Source organism: Brienomyrus brachyistius, chromosome 16 (genome assembly GCF_023856365.1).
Source record: "Brienomyrus brachyistius isolate T26 chromosome 16, BBRACH_0.4, whole genome shotgun sequence".
NCBI lineage: Eukaryota > Metazoa > Chordata > Actinopteri > Osteoglossiformes > Mormyridae > Brienomyrus > Brienomyrus brachyistius.
The window spans coordinates 4500806-4519563 of record NC_064548.1 but is presented as its reverse complement, the minus strand read 5'-3'; the positions used below and the strand labels follow the sequence as shown (position 1 = coordinate 4519563).

General features: G+C 41.4%; 1 protein-coding gene across 1 annotated transcript; it reads right to left on the bottom strand.

Annotated features, from left to right (window-relative positions):
* Nucleotides 1-1799: 1799 nt before the first annotated feature.
* fdx1 (ferredoxin 1) lies at nt 1800-18097 on the bottom strand. Its single transcript, XM_048978315.1, has 4 exons — nt 17791-18097; nt 7361-7485; nt 3178-3307; nt 1800-2642 (listed from the first exon to the last, which is right to left on the bottom strand). The coding sequence occupies exons 1-4, from the start codon at nt 17961-17963 to the stop codon at nt 2522-2524; spliced, it is 549 nt and encodes a 182-aa protein (XP_048834272.1). The 5' UTR covers nt 17964-18097; the 3' UTR covers nt 1800-2521.
* Nucleotides 18098-18758: the final 661 nt, after the last annotated feature.

The following is an 18758-nucleotide window of genomic DNA, read 5'->3' as shown; positions in this document are numbered from 1 at the left end:
CCATGTTCAAAGGCCCTTCTGTCTGTAGGCCTAACCCCCCACCAAAACCTTGTCCAGCACCCCCATCCATAGCACAACTTGTCCTTTAAAAGGCTCTGATAACAGCCACCTGACCACCTTACTGGAACAGCCAAGGGCTTTGAGGATCAGCGTGGTGAGAAACTGGCCACATTCCTGCCTTCAAAGGTGACATTTCCAAGCGCACGAACAGACCGACTATTTTAATGCGAGCTGTGTGTGCACACGGAGGGGGGGAGGTCAGAGGGAGAGGGGTTTGGGGAACGCAGGGCAGGGGTCTGACCTTTCCTAACCTTAAGAGAATAGGATTTATCCACCTCCGCTCCCAAACCCACATTGTGCTGCTTCCCTGGCTCTAATCTGGATTCTGAGGGTTCCCTTCAGCTTCAAAGGTTCTCCCCAGAGACTGGCGGAGTCCCCACATCTGACGGTTGTGGCTATTTTGAGATATTCGATGTCCCTCTTCCAGTGCTGGCAGGAGGAGAGGGATGGTGAATAGAAAGGCTGGCCAGGAGCGTTTTTATTGCACATGCTTATAAATACAAAACAGACCATTTTGTAGTTTTAGTAGTAAGTCGTCTGCTTCTGCCAGTGTAGTAGTTGGTACCTCATTAACAGGTACAATAACAGCTATATCGAAAGTCATCGATAATCAGTTTTCCCAGAGATGAAGGTAAATACAAAGGAGGGAGGCAAGGATACTGAATATTAGAAGTAAGATATGTCCGACTAAAAGGTATTGAATGTCAGAGGTTTTTAAACCCCAGTACAGTCATTGAAATGTACATTAAAATTAAATGGTCTTTGGCGAAGAGTAAAATATGCACAATTAGAACAGGAATCGTGTTTCTTTTCTAGTCGTCTCCAAGCGGAACATGACTGAAGGTGTAGACAGCCTAAGGAGGTTACTTTAGCAAAAGCATTACATCCAGGCACTAAAATGCAGAGAGGATTCTTTTTACATGCGACTAGCTATCCTCGCCAACCTTGCCTCGTTTGACACATCACTACATCTGTATTTCATCTGAAAAAAATCTCAGCTGTACGAGGAATGGCGGCAAGTTGCTGCCAAGGAAGAACTCGAGTCATTTAAAGAAACCCTGCACATTAGTTTGTGGTAATGCTGCTGTAATCGTACCGAGTCACAGGTAAGGATTCAGAAGAACAGCCAGAATCCATGACCTGTGAAGCCTTGGCCTACTGCATTTTGGAACTTTCAAAATGATTGTATTCTGCACAAAATCCCTGACTAATCAGGTACAAGGTAGGCAGACACCATTTCTGCCGCATAAATCATTTTACACACTTACTATCTTTATAAGGTTATGAATGATGTTGTCTTATTTTTGTTATAGATATTAATCATGTAGCTTTGATATGAAAAATACCAGTAATTTTTCACCTTCATTCATATCAATTATTATATCACCTGCTGTTCCCAGATTATTGTTCAAATCTATCGGTATCTAAAGGAAGTTTGCTTGAAAATTAACAAACATCACAACACCAGCTTCGACTAACTTCAAATCCTGTGTCATGTATGGAGAATGTCTCTAGTTGCCCATGGCAGAGTCTGGGTCCTGGTGGGTCCCATTTGTGTTTGTTGATTTATGAACAGGAAGCTTGTACAGTGTGATATATTCTGTTCAGAATGAGACTGTCTCCCAGGCCAGGTTTCCTACAGACTGACACATTCATTATATGATCAGATACATTCAGTATAACAAGCACTATGGGTAACGAAGTATTTCTTCAATTGTCTTAAAAAACTTGATAGCCAATTGTACTGTTTTCTTCTTTTTTTAATAGTGTTGAGAAACTGTTTGAATCAGTTGTGAAACCCTGGAAAACATTTGGCATTAAAGGGTCCGTGCTTCACTGCAGTAGGCTTCTAAACAACATTATGTTTAGAACTTTTTTAATCACTTAAAAACTGTAGCTTTTTAAAAGAGCCATGAGTAACTTATACTACGTGAGCTTATGCAAAAGGTAAAGTAAATTTTACTTTCTATTTGACTTCCAAAAATAAAAATACATCCATTTTCAAGCAATGCTGTGCTAAAACAAAACTGGCCTTTGTTCGCCATTGGGTTTTATGAGTAAATGGTCATCAGTATGACAAACAGTGGCTTGTAGAAACTCCAAAATCAGCACAGATTGTGGACGGAAGGACATTTCACAAACCTGTATATTATTAGAAGAAATAGGTCCCCCTGCAGCCCATTACCATTGTAACCCACAGTTACCTGGCTCCAAATTTGTTGACCTTGACACAACTTAATTAGAAATCTATATCTTTCCCAAAGCCCATCGATGTCCCTTCTGTGCAACATAGGCTACATATGCAGGTTCAGTCAGATTTCTGCGACATCATAAACCTGCACAACAGACACCACGAACCCAAGTCATTATAAGCCACTGTAATTCATGTGAAATCATATTTATAGAATTATCTATTACAGGGGCAGTCTAGTCACAGTTGAGCTGTGTTCATTCAGGGAATCTAAGCTGAGCTGGATGTGCCTGCATCGGTAGGCTGCCGGATGTCCACAGCACTCTCTGGTACACGAACTGTTATTCCTTCCAGGGACTTTGTGAGGCAGATCTGGCAACCAAGACGAGACCTGGCAAGAGAGAGGAACTATGCTTATAAAACATTGGGAGTCATGGAAAGCACAAGCTTTATAAATTAAACAAATAAACCTTTTTTGTTCAGTCTACTCCTCTGTCATCTTGTTACCGTAATAAGGACTCATGAAGACTTAAGGATTATAAACCAGTGAGGACAATGCTAAGCATGACATGTGCTCTGGTTATTTGAAACTGTGCAGTTACACACTAAGTCTCAGAAAACTCCAAATTAGCAATCCATGGCAGTGTCAGGCGGTAGCTAAAGCTCAATAAAACATAGCTATACACATTAAGAAACAAATTTACATCCAAACTGAAGAAAGCATCACCTATCCAATATATCACAATGCAAGTCAACTCCTTTGCTTACAATAATCCGATAATCCACTTATGACAGGTTACTTAAGGATCCATAATCAGATTTGACAAACTGTTTTGCACCTGGAGTTCATGGTTGTTCAGTGATGTTGCTTTTGAAACCAAAGCTATTGTCTGCGCAGTCACGCGTTATCAGCAGCTGCTACTCACGTATCGGTCAGCCCATAGGCCAGATCCAGCATGTCCATCTCCTCGTCTGTGATTGGCCCAAGCTTGCTGTAGACATCCTCCTCGAAGATCAGGTGACAAGTGGAACAAGCCAGTGTTCCCTCACAGGCACCTGGTGACAACACGGCATAGCATGCTATTTATGGAGAAACCCCTGGAGCCCAAAATCCTACCATCCTAAGTACCGCTCACCCGCTCCCCAGAACAGCAGCGTACTTACAAAGAAATCAGCATCTCCTGTTCCTCCGTTTTACCATTTTTGTTAGAAGCATCACATCACAGTACTTAACATATATGATATATGATCATAATATATGATTTTAGTCCCTCCATGCAATATTCCATGATGTTCCTACTGTGCACTCTTGAATCCTCATCATCTGGGAAAAGGTATTAAATTTTCACTATAAATTATTTTATCTGAGATAACTGATGAACCCTCTCTTCTTACAAATCAACCACCACCAGTTCACCATTAGTGAACCAGCCTTGTCCTTTCCACTATAATAGGGTGAGTTAAAAAAAAAAAAAAAAACTTTTGCTATATCTTATATGTGTTTTCTGTTTTTAATTACATGAAAAATATTTCAAAACTTGCACAGATATCACATGACAGCCAGTAATGAGAAAGTGGATTCAGACTAATTGGTGGACAGGTATGCAATCTAGGGGAGATAAATCAGGGATTAGCAACACAAAGTACAGACACATTGCTGAGACAACCCCGTTTTTGGAGAGGGTTAGGGAGTTAGGGAGAGGGTTCACATACAGGTTACCAAGCAAGGGGCACATGTGACATAACATCAGCTCAACAGTCCACCTTGGCTGTGATTCATAGCCCAGGCGCCCTCTAGACTATAGTCAACAGAGGGTAAATGCACTTTGCACTCGGTTACAGCGATTTGATTTGGATCTCAGGTCACGGTTATGTAAGTTTTTTGTTTTTGTGCACAATCACTCAGCTCAAAAGTTTCAGTCACAGGGATGTTTTGTGTGTCAGCTGGGATTGAGCAATAAATTCCAATTCATGACCATTATATTACTTCATTATGAAATTACTTCTCTAATAGGATATACAGGGACCTCAAGGAGAAAACAAGAAGACCTCAGCTCACCAGAGCAAGACTTTGAAAATGACCTGCTCTTTAATGTCTGCTAGACAAAACTGAGCCTCTGATGCAGGATTCCTGCTAGGAAATAATGAAATTAAGCTGGGGGAGCCCATCTCCTATTCCCTGATCATAAGCACCGGTTCCCTGCAAGGCTGCATCCTGTCGCCCCTGCTGTTCTCCCTGCACACTAACAGCTGCACCGCCGGCCATGGTTCCGTCAAGCTCCCTCACTGGACTCATCTCTGATAGGGATGGATCTATCTAGATGAGAGAAATTCATCATCAGGTGACCTGGTGCAGCCAGAATAATCTGGAGCTCAACACTAAAAACAGTAGAGGTGATTGTGGATTTCAGGCTCAACCCAGCTCCACTCCGCATCACTCTTCACAAATTCCCGGTCAACACAGTGGAGTCCTTCCATTTCCTGAGTGTGTCCTGCAATGGGTTGGCACCCCATCCTCGGTAATTCCTTGCCTTGCACCCATGGCCTCTGGACTACAGACCCCCTGCAACCCTGAATAGGATGAACGGTTACAGAAAATGAATGGATGGATAGTCAGTATACCTTTGTTCCCTTTAATGCCCATCCATCCATCCATCTCCTACCGCTTTTCCTAGTCGGGTCACGGGGGCAGCAGTCTCAGCAGGAAAACCCAGACTTCCCTCTCCTCGGCAACTTCTTCCAGCTCCTCCAGGGGAATCCTGAGGCCTTCCCAGGCCAGCTGAGAAACACAGTTTGTCCTAGATCTTCCCCTGGGCCTCCTCCCAGTGGTACATGCCCGGAACACCTCACCAGGGAGGCGTCAGGAGGCATCCTAAGCAGATGCCCGAGCCACCTCATCTGGCTCCTCTCAATGTGGACACAAAGTCGATCACTGAACTGCAGCCTAGGGTGTCCAGGGGCCAAGTGCACATATGGACACCCTTATGCCTGAACATGGTGTTCATTATGGACAATCCATGGTGAGCACAGTCCAAAAACAAAACACCGCTCAAGTTCAAATCGGGGGGGCCGTTCCTCCCAATCATGCCACTCCAGGTCTCACTGTCATTGCCCAAGTGAGCATTGAAGTCCCCCAGCAGAACAAGAGAGTCTCCAACACCCCTTCCAAGGACTCCCAAAAGGGTGTGGGTATTCTGAACTGCCACTTGGCGCATAAATGCAAACAACAGTCAGGACCCGTCCCCCCACCTGAAAGCGAAGAGAGGCTACCCTCTCGTCCACTGCGGTAAACCCCAATGTACAGGCGCCCAGCCTGACTCACTTCATAACGGTTTAAACCCAGGTCCAAATGAAGAATATCAGGGAAGAACACAACTGAACACCTGTGATTAATCAGAAAAATCACCCAGAAAGCCACCATAGTCCAAGGAGCTGATCTACTCAGCAAAAGATACGAACCATTTTTAAAAATGACTCATACATATAGTCTAAATTGACCCAAAAAAAGGACAAGAGTATTGAATGGAAGCAGTCTTTGACTAATAAAAGCACCCGTCCTGCTTACTATGATTTCTTGATGTTTTTCAGCTGGGGCGGGTGGGGACACAATAATAGTTTTCGACTATGGGGACCATTCTGAGGCCCCCTTTAAGCAGAAGCCCCCAGGCTTCGGTCCGGATAAGGCCATACAGTAAAGCATGCCAGGGAGCCACAAATAAGGGGGGGGGGAGGGAGGGGCCTCCACTCGGTAGGCACTGAATATCCATACTGGCAATACTACCCTTGGATTGAATCGAAAAATCAAGAAAATCGGTAATATCGCCCTTCCCTAGTCGAAAGCTTAAGTTACATCGCAGAAGAACTGCGTGAAACTGAAAAAATAACATTGAGACATTGAACATTTTTGCGATATTGCATTATGAAAGTTGACAATTTGCCCAAAATAAAAGCCAAATAAAACTTATTACTACCTACTAGGAGAATTGGTCAAATAACTTGGTGGCATCGCCATGTGTTGTGCAGACACAAATCAGTGCTGAAAAATCTCTTGTTTTTGCTAAATCATTTCCATACAGTGGAACAGAAATGTCTTTTGGTGACCAGATCTTTTTCGCTTTTCTCCTTCTCACTGACTTCTGCTAAATTTCTCACACACGTCATATCTCTGAGTGAATCAACCAGCAATAACAAAAATAATTATAAACTTATGCAAAAGCAGTGGTGGTAAACTTTACACTGATTTTTTAACATATACTAGATAAACTTGAAAAGGAATAATCCTTAAAATTGCAAAGCTTTCTTTCCTATGACAAGAGTAAAAATGTTTTAGCAAAACTAATAAATGGTCTTAACCCAGCTGACTATCACAGTCCTTGCAATGTGACAAATGCACATGCATGACATGCAATGTTGATATTAAAACACACAGCAGGAAGGGCTGCTTCAGAACTGTCCTCTAGCTATGAAACCTGCAGGGGATCCATGTATTTTCCCAACCTTGTCTTCCAAAACCCTGCAGTTAATATGAAGGCAAAACATCTGCCTTAAATTCAAGTGCCTGAATTATCTTAGAAAAGTTATTAGCATTTAAACTGGTACAAAGTTATATAGTCACATGCTGGAAATTCTGTAGTACTGAATGAAAGTCATATGAATTTTTAACCGATATCCTGGAACATCTAAGGAAACATTCTGCCTGCCCTTACTCTGAATGTCACAGGTCACCATACCGAGGCAGGAAGTGCCCCCCCCCCCCCCCCCCCACCTAGCAGAGCGGTCTTTCACTTTTCCAGTGCCGTCTTCAGACTACACAGACGACACGGTAACATTAGGACATTCCATTCACATTCAGTGCCCAACACTCTCCGTTTGTGAGAGTCCTTTAATAACATGGAAGTGTGGGAAGCAGAGTTTGCTTCTCTGAGGATCTCTGACCTTTGCCTAAGAGGTGTTTGGCCTTAATATTTCCATTCAAAGCAGTGTAGCATTTTATTTTTACCTTAAGCTAACAAAACGAAAAACAAAATGTGAGCTCAAAGCATGCATGCATTAGCATGCATATATCTCTGCATGTGCATGCGTAAGACACTGTGTGAAGACGTGACTCACCAAATCCATCAATGTCTAAGTTCTGTTCAATGACAATGTCAAGTAGAGAGTCACCAGGAGCCCCTTTCACAGTTATCTTCTGTCCATCGCGATTGATAAAATTGACTGTCACCTTGTTTTCTGACCTGTATTAGAAAACATAAAAACATCAACTATTATTTATACACTAGTAAGTTTATTTTCTAGTTTCCCTATGCATAGTTGTTAAAAATATTTTACAAATTACCATAAATGAGGGACAGCTATATGATTTCTCCAGTGTAAATGATCTTTACATGGTCCATACATTTGCAAACTGGCACTGGAAAAAGCCAGTGCCAATTACATCCATCCATCTTTCAGTCACAAAAGTAACAAAAAAATATTTTTGTTACTTTTCACCCAAAAAATCTCCCCTACCTTAATGACACACTACCCTTTTAGGGATCAAAGTTTGCCTTCAATTGTTTTAAAATTCAATGAAAGTTTGTGTTTGATGCCCTCTAGTGTCAATTTAGTACATAACATACAACATAAGTAGGTGGGTCAATTCATGAAAACAGGCATTCAAGCACAATATATCGAACAAGAAATTGCTTCTGAGACCCTGCATAGGAAAAGCGGGTATAGATAACAGGTGGATGGACGCAAGGGTGTAGATCTGGGTATGAACGGTACGGACAGTATGGACACAGGGACGGATTATGGGTTGTGGGCCCCTGGGCAAAACGTTCGCAAGGGCTCCCCCCACCACCACCACCAGCACCACCACCACAACCACCACAATTCAAGGGCCCTTGGCAGCCAAACGCCCTCCCTATAGGGTCAGGGGCCCTTGTAGGCAGAGGATCAAAGAATGTAGGCCCTCTAAAATAGACAAACGAAAATACATTGTTGATAAGCGTTGCAAATTGTTTTGGGCTAGGGGCCCCACGGGCCCCCTGCACCCCAAGGGCCCCTGGGCAGCGGCCCCGCTGGCTCGGTCCGTAATCCGTCCCTGTATGGACATGCCCCTACCAATATCATGGGTTTGGGGAGATGGGGGTTCGGAGCTGATTTGGTCCCTACAAATGTTGAAATCAACCCTACAACCCTATTGTCTCCAGCTATGTCTGATTTCGTTGCTTAGTCCTGTTGTATTTAAGTCTTGGTTCAACTTGTTTCCCTTGTCTGTCATTGTAGTATAGTTGTGGATGTGTAGTGGATTCCCTGTTAGATGTCCCTTTATCCCAGTTTTCCGAATAAACCCAGTCGTTCGTCCTGAATCTGCTCTGTTTGCCTGATCCTTGCACGCCTGCCCGCACGATCGTGACAGTTTGTATCTCTATTATATTTTCTTTCGATATGATTTGTCTTAAATTTAAACAGCAAAAAGGGGCCTTTTGAAAATGGCTGCACAACTGACAACTGAAAAGCTGGAGAGAAAATACAGACGTATAACAGAAGAAAACAGCGAGCATTACTCAATCTTACCCCACCATTTGCAGAAATCACTAGCACAGATCAAGCAACATACAACCACAGCAAGCAATGATAAGTCCCACTGCCTCAAAACCTATATTTAGAAGAATCCCATATCTAAACTAATTACCAAAATAAATTGAATATCATGCCGTTCATTGCTTTGATGTTACAATTTTAAAGAGGCCAAACAGCTAAACACTGTTCCAGAAACTTCACCAGCTCAGAACTCTTGAAGCACAACACTGCTGATAGGTAATCCTCTGCAAAAACAACTACTTGAATATCTTTCCTTTTTGAGTCAACAGGAAGTGAGGACAAGTATAAAATTAAAACGTTCCGATTCTAACATACACAAGGTGGCGGTGTCACATAATAGATCAACACACTTATTACTCATAACTTAAAACATAATATTAATTACTGTTAGTGTACGAATCATCCTCCAACACAATTCATTACAATAATATATTCATTTTGTCTATTTTTTAATTGGTTCGAATACTGACAAATTATGCAACTCTATTGTTTAAACTGTTTATTTTGCTTTGTGGTAGCTATTCAGTTTCATTATATTACCATTTATTTCTGTACTAAAAAATATTTAATCAAAATCCAGGGCAAGAATAAGAGAGACTTAAAAAAAATGACAAAATTAACAAACTGAAAGGAAAAAAGAAAAAAAACATGTAGTCATGGCTGAAATTATCGGCAATTTCTCCCAGAAAATTGTTGCGATTAGAAATGTTTTGGTATACACGTTTATTTCCTTTATGTGCATTGGATCAACACAAAAATTAGTAAATTAGTAATTTACCAGTTATTACCTATCCAGCATCGTCTATAGCTAATATATATATAACTGAAGCAGATGTTTTGCAAAGCCTAGCTAAGCTCAAAATAAATAAATCACAGGGCCCTGATGGCATCTTACCTATAGTGTTAAAAGAGATGAGGGATATTATTTGCCGACCCTTAACTTTACCGTTTCAAAAATCCTTATCTGAAGGTGTGGTAACTTCTGATTGGAAGCACGCCTTCATAACGCCCATTTTCAAAAAAGGGGATAGAAGTAATTTGTCTAATTATAGGCCAATCAGTCTAACTTGTATAACTGGTAAAGTTATGGAGGCTATAATCAAAGAGAAAATGGTAGATTACCTGGACTCCAATAACATTTTGCGGGATAGCCAGCATGGATTTAGGAGAGGTAGATCCTGTTTAACAAATCTGTTGGAGTTTTTTGAGGAAGCTACTCAGGAAGTTGATGATAAGAAGGCCTATGATGTCATCTACTTAGATTTCCAAAAGGCTTTTGATGTTGTCCCCCACAAGAGGTTCCTACTTAAACTCAAAGCGACAGGTATTTTAGGTACTGTAGCGAACTGGATTGATAACTGGTTAACAGATAGGAAACAGCGAGTAGTTATAAGAGGCACAATGTCACAGTGGGCCTGCGTTCATAGTGGGGTACCGCAGGGTTCGATTTTAGGACCACTATTGTTCCTAATTTACATAAATGATATGGATACCAATATATACAGTAAACTGGTGAAATTTGTAGATGACACCAAGGTGGGTGGTATAGCAGATACTGAATTAGCGGCTCAGCAGCTACAGCGGGATCTTGATTTAATTAGTGACTGGGCCGATACCTGGCAGATGAAATTTAACGTCGATAAATGTAAGGTACTCCATCTAGGGAGCAGAAATATAAAGTACAGGTATTTCATGGGTGTCACTGAAATAAAGGTAGATGATCATGAGAAAGACCTTGGTGTGTATGTTGAGCTTCCATGTCCCATTCTCGCCAGTGTGGGGAAGCAATAAAAAAGGCCAATAAGATGTTGGGGTATATCTCCAGGTGTGTGGAGTTTAAGTCAAGGGAGGTAATGTTAAGATTATACAATTCCTTGGTGAGACCTCACCTAGAATATTGTGTGCAGGTTTGGTCACCATATCTTAAAAAGGACATTGTGGCCTTAGAAAAGGTGCAGCGTAGGGCCACAAAAATGATTCCTGGTCTTAGAGGAATGTCATACGAGGAACGGTTACTTGAGCTAAATCTGTTCAGTCTCAAGCAAAGGAGACTGAGGGGGGACATGATCCAGGTATATAAGATTCTAACAGGTTTGGATGCTGTTCAACCAAATAGTTACTTCAGCATTAGTTTAAATACACGAACTCGTGGCCATAGGTGGAAATTAGCGGGAGAACATTTCAAGCTGGATTTAAGGAAGCACTTCTTTACACAGCGCGTAGTCAGAGTATGGAATAGCCTTCCTGATAATGTAGTGCAAGCTGAATCCTTGGGTTCCTTTAAATCAGAGCTAGATAAGATTTTAACGACTCTGAGCTATTAGTTTAGTTCTCACCAAGCGAGCTTGATGGGCTGAATGGCCTCCTCTCGTTTGTATAGTTCTTATGTTCTTAAAAAAAACTGTGGAAAAAAGCCAAATTTGACATCATTGCACACAGAACTCCAAAAATGGGCTGGACAAAATTATTGGCACCTTTTCAAAATTGTGGGTAAATCGTTTTATTTCAAGCATGTGGCAAGAAACAGGTGCTGGCAATATAGCAATCATACCTGAAGCCAGTTAAAAATGGAGAAAAGTTGACTCAACCTTTCTGCTGTGTCTGTGTGCCACACTAAGCATAGAGAACAGAAAGGAGAGCAGAGAATTGTCTGAGGACTTGAGAACAAAAATTGTGGAAAAATAAACAAATCTCCAGAGATCTTCATGTTCCTTTGTCCACTGTGCGCAACATAATCAAGAAGTTCGCAACACATGGCACTGTAGCTAATCTCCCTGGACGTGGATGGAAGAGAAAAACTGATAAAAGACTGCAGCGAGGGATAATCCAAATGGTGGATAAACAGCCCCAATCAACAAATTCAAGCTGTTCTGCCGACTCAGGGTGCAACAGTGTCAGCTCAAACTATCCGTCGACATTTGAACGAAATGAAATGCTAAAACATAGAAATATAAAAAAGCCAGACTGGAAATTCCCAAAATGTACTTGAGGCAGCCAAAATCCTTCTGGGAGAATGTCTTGTGGACAGATGAAACCAAGGTAGAGCTGTTTAGTAAAGCTCATCATTCTATGGTTTACAGAAAAAGGAATGAGCCCTACAGAGAAAGGAACACAGTACCTACAGTCAACATAGTGCAGGTTCTAAGATGTTTTGGGGATGTTTTGCTGCCTCTGGCACTGGATGCCTTGACTGTATGCAAGGCATCATGAACTCTGAAGGCTACCAAAAGATTTTGGGGTGCAATGTAGGGCCCAGTGTCAGAAAGCTGGGTCTGCATCAGAGGCCATGGGTGTTCCAGCAGGACAATGAACCAAAACATGCCTATAAAAGCACCCAGAAATGGTTGAAGATAAAGCGCTGGAGAGTTCTGAAGTGGCCAGCAATGAGTCCAGATCTAAATCCGATCTAACACTTATGGAGAGATCTCAGAATTGCTGTTGGGAGAAGGCACCCTTCAAATCTGAGAGACCTTGAGCAGTTTGCAACAGAAGAGTGGTCAAAAATTCCAGCTGAGAAGTGTAACAATGTTGGTTGATGGTTATAGGAAGCGACTGATTTCAGTTATTTTTTTCCAAAGGGCGTGCAACCAAATATTAAGTTGAGGGTGCCAATAATTTCGTCCGGCCCAGTTTTTTGTGGTTTTTTTTGTGGAGTTTTGTGTGAAATGTCAAATTTGGCTTTTTTCCTCTATTTTTTGTGTTGTTCAAATCCACGTAAAGGAAATAAACATGTATATACCAAAACATTTGTAATCGTAACAATTCTCTGTGAGAAATGGTGCATTTTCTGGAAAAATTCCAGGGGTGCCGATAATTTCGGCCATGACTGTATCCAACCAACAATCTAATCCAACACCATGGTGATGGGCAATCTGGTCAGAAGAACGGATACACCAAAAAGATCAGGATCACATGACCAGAAATTTAAAAAGTATTTTGTTTAATATACTAGGATAGCACATTGTATGCAATTTTGTTGTGACAAAATATTGGGGTAATTATAAAGCCAAAAGAAGTTAATACAATTCTTACAAACCCGTCTATCTTCAGCAATGATGACGATGATTATGACTGTCTCAGAGAACGCATGCAGTGCTTATGCAAAAGCAGCATATTCATGGGCCGAAAGAATGAGATTGTGGATACAAGCGCCCGAAATGAGCTTCCTGGGCTCAGCCTTAGAGATAAGGTGAGGAACTCAGACATTCGGGAGCCACTGCTTCTCAGAATCAAAAGGAGCCAGTTAAGGTAGTTCATGCATCTATCTAGGACGCCTCCTGGATGGCTGTTGTCCAGGTGTTTCAGGCATGTCCAACCGGGAGAACCCATGGCAGAACCAGGACACACTGGACAGATTATATCGCTCAGAACACCTTGGTATCCTCCCAGAGGAGCTGGATGATGTCGCTGGTGAGTGGGAGATCTGGGCATCCCTGTTTAGACTGCTGCCCCCATTAACCGACCCCAGGTAAGCGGTGGAAAATGGATGGATGGATGGACGGATGGATTTCAAAATACTGTGGTACGCCATCAGGGCTCTAGAGTGCGACCAATTTGGTCACACGTGCGACCTAATTTCTCAATGGTGCGACTAAAAAAAAATCAAAGGTTGCACCGTTGCGACCAGCCGTTCGAGGGGGAAAAAAACAAAACTCCGTGACTCTTAAAGTCTCCCTGTTGTTCAACAACAGACACACATTAGGCCCATATCGTGGTCTAAACCAATCAGAGATAGTGAAGGGCGGACCCCGCCCCCCCCAAATTGGCCGTGGTCCAGATATTCCTGTACGTGTGTGTACGTTTGAAAATGCATGTGATGCAGTCAGACAGAGAGAGGTGAGTAGCCCATCAGGTAAACAGTGGATGTAGCCGTGGATTATGAGAGAAGATGAAAAGAACGACTGACAGCTTTTTCGTTCAGAATGTTAAGTTAGGGCCTCATCCGTCCGAAAATCATAACCAATGCTCTGACACGGAGCCATCAACCTCCCAAGTTATAGCAAGCCCTGGTCCGGAGACGGAATTAGATAATGAGCCACATACGATCGAGTCCGAGCCCACTGAAATTAAAAGGGGTAAAGTGTATACATTTCGAAAAGAGTGGCTTGATCAGTTTCCCTGGCTAAGATACAGTAAAGCCGATAATATAATGCACTGTATTTATTGTAGAGTGTGGGAAGACCATGGCCGGCAGTAGTGCATTTGTGACTGGTTCTAATACATTTAGAATTGAAACGCTGAAAAAGCACAATGCATCTATAAAACACATTACATGCCGCGATAAATGCACTGCTCAAGTGTCCTCTCCCCGCTGCCTTTCAGCGGCAGGCAGCAGCAAACAGATCATCAGACGAGGCCGAGATGATAATTAAGTTTAACGTTGCCTACAATATTGCAAAAGAAGAACTTCCCTTCACTAAATTCAAGTCCGAAATAATTCTTATGAAGAAAAATGGCTTGAACGTAAACCTGACGTACAGCAATGATGTTGCGTGCGCCCAATTTATAGGAGTCATCGCAGATACATTGAAAAAAAAGACGTCTGTGCAAATTGCGAACAGTGCGTACATGGCATTCCTGATCGACGGAGACAGATATCGCCACAAAGGAATGCGCCATTGTGTACGGTCGTATCTTGCGGAGAGGAAGACCGGTGAATATACTTATTGGACACATTGAGGTCAAGCATGCTCATGCCCGAGGTAAGCCATGTCATGTCATGGAGCCTGTGTCAATAATATGCCTACCGTCTCGTTACTGCATTAACCATAATATTCTTGTACTTAAAAATGAAAAAATAAAAACAAGTAAATAAATAAAGTGAACTTGTAAAACTGCGGTGTTAAATGTGATGCGGTTGAAAATTTGGGTGCACCTAACTTTTGTGCTGGTGCACCTAAGAAAAAAAGTTAGGCGCACCAGTGCAACCAGTGCAAAAAGTTAGTCTAGAGCCCTGGCCATAATAGTGCCCAATTGTTGACTAATAACTTTTAAAACTAAACTGTTCATAAAAGTTTACCTGTTTCACTACACTGCTTGTATTAGTCTTCATGGCAATACATCTGCCCTCTCCTGGTCTGGTGGAATATCACTGCTGTATGCATGCATACACCGACCAAAACCATCCGCATTCACTGCCGCGCGGACGACCATCCCCAGCCCGGAAGCGAATGTAGAAAAGTGAAGGATGAACTAGGCTCTTAGGCCGTGTGCACTGCAGAGGCTGCTGTTATGATGCTGCATGAAGCACTGGAGAGTAGCAGACTGTTGAGGACTTAATTTAAAAATAGCTAAAAAGAAAAACATATCACTGTCACTGATAATTAACGAGCTTAAATTAATTCATATAATTATTGAGGATTTGTTTACCTCCATGCCATCACTAAACAATAATTTAAAAAAAGACATGTACTACTGCATTTTTTACAGTATTGCCACCTCCCCCTCCCCATCACATTGCCCCCATACCAAACCTCTTAATCCACAGGAAACACTTTTTAAAATTAGCTGCAAATTTGGCTACAAATACATATCCCAATGGATGAAAGACTGCTTATGTTGTGCCCCTGGTAAAGGGATCCTGCAACAATGCTGAACAATTTTAGCCCAATCTTAAAGCGTTCCGACTCTCTGACAAGCGTAGAGCTGCAGCAGTATTTCAACAGAAGCTGCAAGTGTCCCTGTCATCAGATGGTCCCTGGTGGTTGGAAGAGTAAGAGCTCACCATTAGACTGTTGAGCAAGGTCCTCAACTCCAATGGCTTTACCGGCACTGACTGACCCTGACCTGTGATCCTCGTGTGTAAGTGACCTTGAAAAAAGGTTTCTGCTAAGTAAATAAATGTGATGTGATGACATTCAATCAAAATATTGCCTTTTCTGATGCTGCAGTGGATTGGTATCTTGGTTATCTTACAGATAACATTAAGGCCATCCTGAAGGTCTTACATCTGAGGTGTTGCCAGTTTGTAATCCAGCAGGGATCACCAACAGGTCAGAATTAATTTACGATATATAAATCAACAGGGATAAAACTTTTTATTTTGATGATACTGTTATAAATTTCAGTTCACATAATAAGTCCTTTGACTACCTGTTTTTAACCGTGAAAGTGCAGTTTTGCCATATAAAGCTTGTTCTGAATGAAGGAGAAACAAAAAAACAAACTTAAGGCTGTTTCCAATATTACGGGAATAATATCAGTGTATTGTTATTACCAGAACAATGAATTGAGGTTTAAAAATCCTAAATACTAAACCAATAACCAGCTTTTCTTTACTCTCTATATACAGAACTTTGTGCAAAGGTTGTAAATGAAGCAGTTTTTTAATTATTATTTTAGGAACAAATGTTATTTCTTGTTTTATATAAAACTATATCTTTTTGAAGCCACATGTTTGACGGTCATTGATTATGGTGACAATAATGCATCAGCGCATTGTCTTCACACACTGGATATTTATCGTGGAACCTTAACTGTAAATCCTACATACATAGTTCATTGTATTCTACAGTTAGTTGACCTTCTCTCTGTAATTCTCTGAATTATTTGGACATTTATTTTTCTGTACTTTCAGTCTTGCTTTCATTCTTACAGTGTGTGGTTTAGTGGGCTAAGCCTATGTGCCTGTTATCAGAAGGCTGGTTCAAGCCCAGCCTTGGCACATCTGCGAGTCCTTGAGTAAGGCCTTTAACCCCCAGCTCCCTGGGCACCACAACAGGTGACTGCGCCCTGCGGCCAGCTTTCCCTCACCTAAAGACAGCAAGCTAGAGAAGGTGTAAAAAGAATTTCCCCATGGAGATCAATAATGCATCAATTATATTTTTAGCTTAGTTGTCTTTAGAACTTTTATCCCGTGTTGATTTGGTAGTGTTGACCTTCTGTTATTTTTTCAGTTTCTTTACATCCAGTTTTGTCTATTGCCTGTCTTGATCAGGTCTCACTTATAAAAACGTAATGTTATTCGGGCTAAGCTGGTTAAACAAAGTCAATCATAAGGTAATCAGAAAAATAATTATTTAATTGTTTGTCAAAGGCAAGATTGGGGAATATTCATTGTATACGTTTGACTGTTCCAACTCAGCTATTAGGTATTTGACTAATTATACACCATATAGAGAACATCCTGTCTCAGTAACCATCTCACGTGGAGTCCTAAGTAAGTAACACGGATCTTCTTAGTATAAACAAGCAATTACATTTTGTATACGCTGCAATTCAAATGTTCAAGAGCCTATAAAAATGTAAACGAGTGGTATTACCAAACAAACTTAATTAAATCCAGACAAATGAAGCAGACATCTCAGAATGATAATCTAATACTGTTCTCACAAACCACTAAATGCTAACAAAGCTTGCCAATTCAAATTTAAGCTCCCTAAAACTTCACTATGTTTCACGAACAGACAAATAATGCCCGCCCATTGAGTCAAAGTGCATTTCCTGAAGTAGACGAAAGTTGAATTTGCAAAGTTATTTAACTGTCTCCGTTATTTGCCACCGTCGCAGCATAATACACTATGATTAATGTCTTGATTGAACTTAAGCTTTAACGAAGTTCACCATCCCATCTACACCGGTCTTGTAAAGTAAGCATCTTAAACAGCGGTCTCTTTAAACTATTTTACTAAGTGGACAGTGGTGGTTATTTGTCCATTTTAAAGTAATAGCTTTTGTTTCTCCTCTTGCTGAAACTTGGCATCGTTACTTGCCGCATATTAATGGAATGTACTAGGGCACGCTGTAACGTTACGTTTAAACGGTAGTTACCGGCTACTAATAGAAAGCTGGCTTGTAAAATGTGAAAGACGGCTATGAAGAATCTTACAACGTAATGAACTATTTTTTAATACGAGTTAAAAACATGTAAAAGATCCCTATTGACTAAATCTGCTACTGGCGGTACCAAGTGTGTAGCCGCTTGACTGAAGCCAAGACCGATTATTGCGTACCTCAGTATCCGTGTGAAGGAGCTGAAGCGTCGGTTATTAGTGTAGGCCGTTTGTCGGTCCCGTGCAGCCGGTGACGGAGAAAAATGCAAACCGACAGCTAAAAAATTACACCTCGATGGTATAAAACTCTGCGAGACGGCAAGTAGCGTGCGACGTATGCATGCCGATGACATTTTTAGGGTTAAGAAATGAAATAATGTTTTAGTGTCCGAGTCGTCCAGTGTCCCCCACCGCGAATGTAGTACTGCCTACTGCATGCGCTGTGTGCCACTTGCCCTTCATTCTTCGCTTCCTAGTCTGTTGCGTAACGTGTAAAGTACAGATTACCTTGATTGGCTACATTTCCATTGTAAACGCACCAAAACTCACTAAGAAAATGAGTAGTAATTATGTATTATTAATTTTGTATTGTTGATATTATGCGGGATCAAAATGTTAAATGCCCATTAGACTAGTTACAGTGGCCAGTTAATTTGTAATTTTGTGGAAAAGGAGGTTAAAGCAGTGGTTTCTAAACACTTTCTTCAAGGTCTCCCTTTTGCGGATAATAAGATTTTCGTGCCCCCGCCTACTCGAACGCAGACAGATCACTCTCCCTCTGTAATCACTGAAGATTCCTGAAAGAATTATTAGTACACCTAATATTATATCATGGCATTAATTGTGAGTATGCAGAGGGTATCCCAGAAAGGGGGTTGTGGTTTAAACCTTAATTCCCATTTCAATGAGCTTAAGATTACTTAAATAATATGGTTCCAGAAATGCTGCTTGCAACTCAGAGGATCGAGAACAAGGCTCATTGATGTGGGAATTAAGGTTTAAACCCTAACCCCCTTTCTGGAATACCCTGTTAATTGGAATGTTCACAATTAGTGCCATGACACAATAACAGTTTTACTAGTAATTCTTTCAGGAATTTGTAGTGAGTACAGAGGGAGATTAATCTGTGTTTGTGGGGGCACGAAAAA

Bases quoted from the DNA above. Each gene is read 5' to 3' on its own strand.
- fdx1 (XM_048978315.1), bottom strand. From the start codon at position 17,963: ATGTCATCGGCATGCATACGTCGCACGCTACTTGCCGTCTCGCAGAGT. The intron at 7,486-17,790 runs GTACGCAATAAT...TTTCTAATACAG, and splicing joins TCCTTCACACGGATACTGAG to GTCAGAAAACAAGGTGACAG. The intron at 3,308-7,360 runs GTGAGTCACGTC...TGTTGTCACCAG, and splicing joins CTTAGACATTGATGGATTTG to GTGCCTGTGAGGGAACACTG.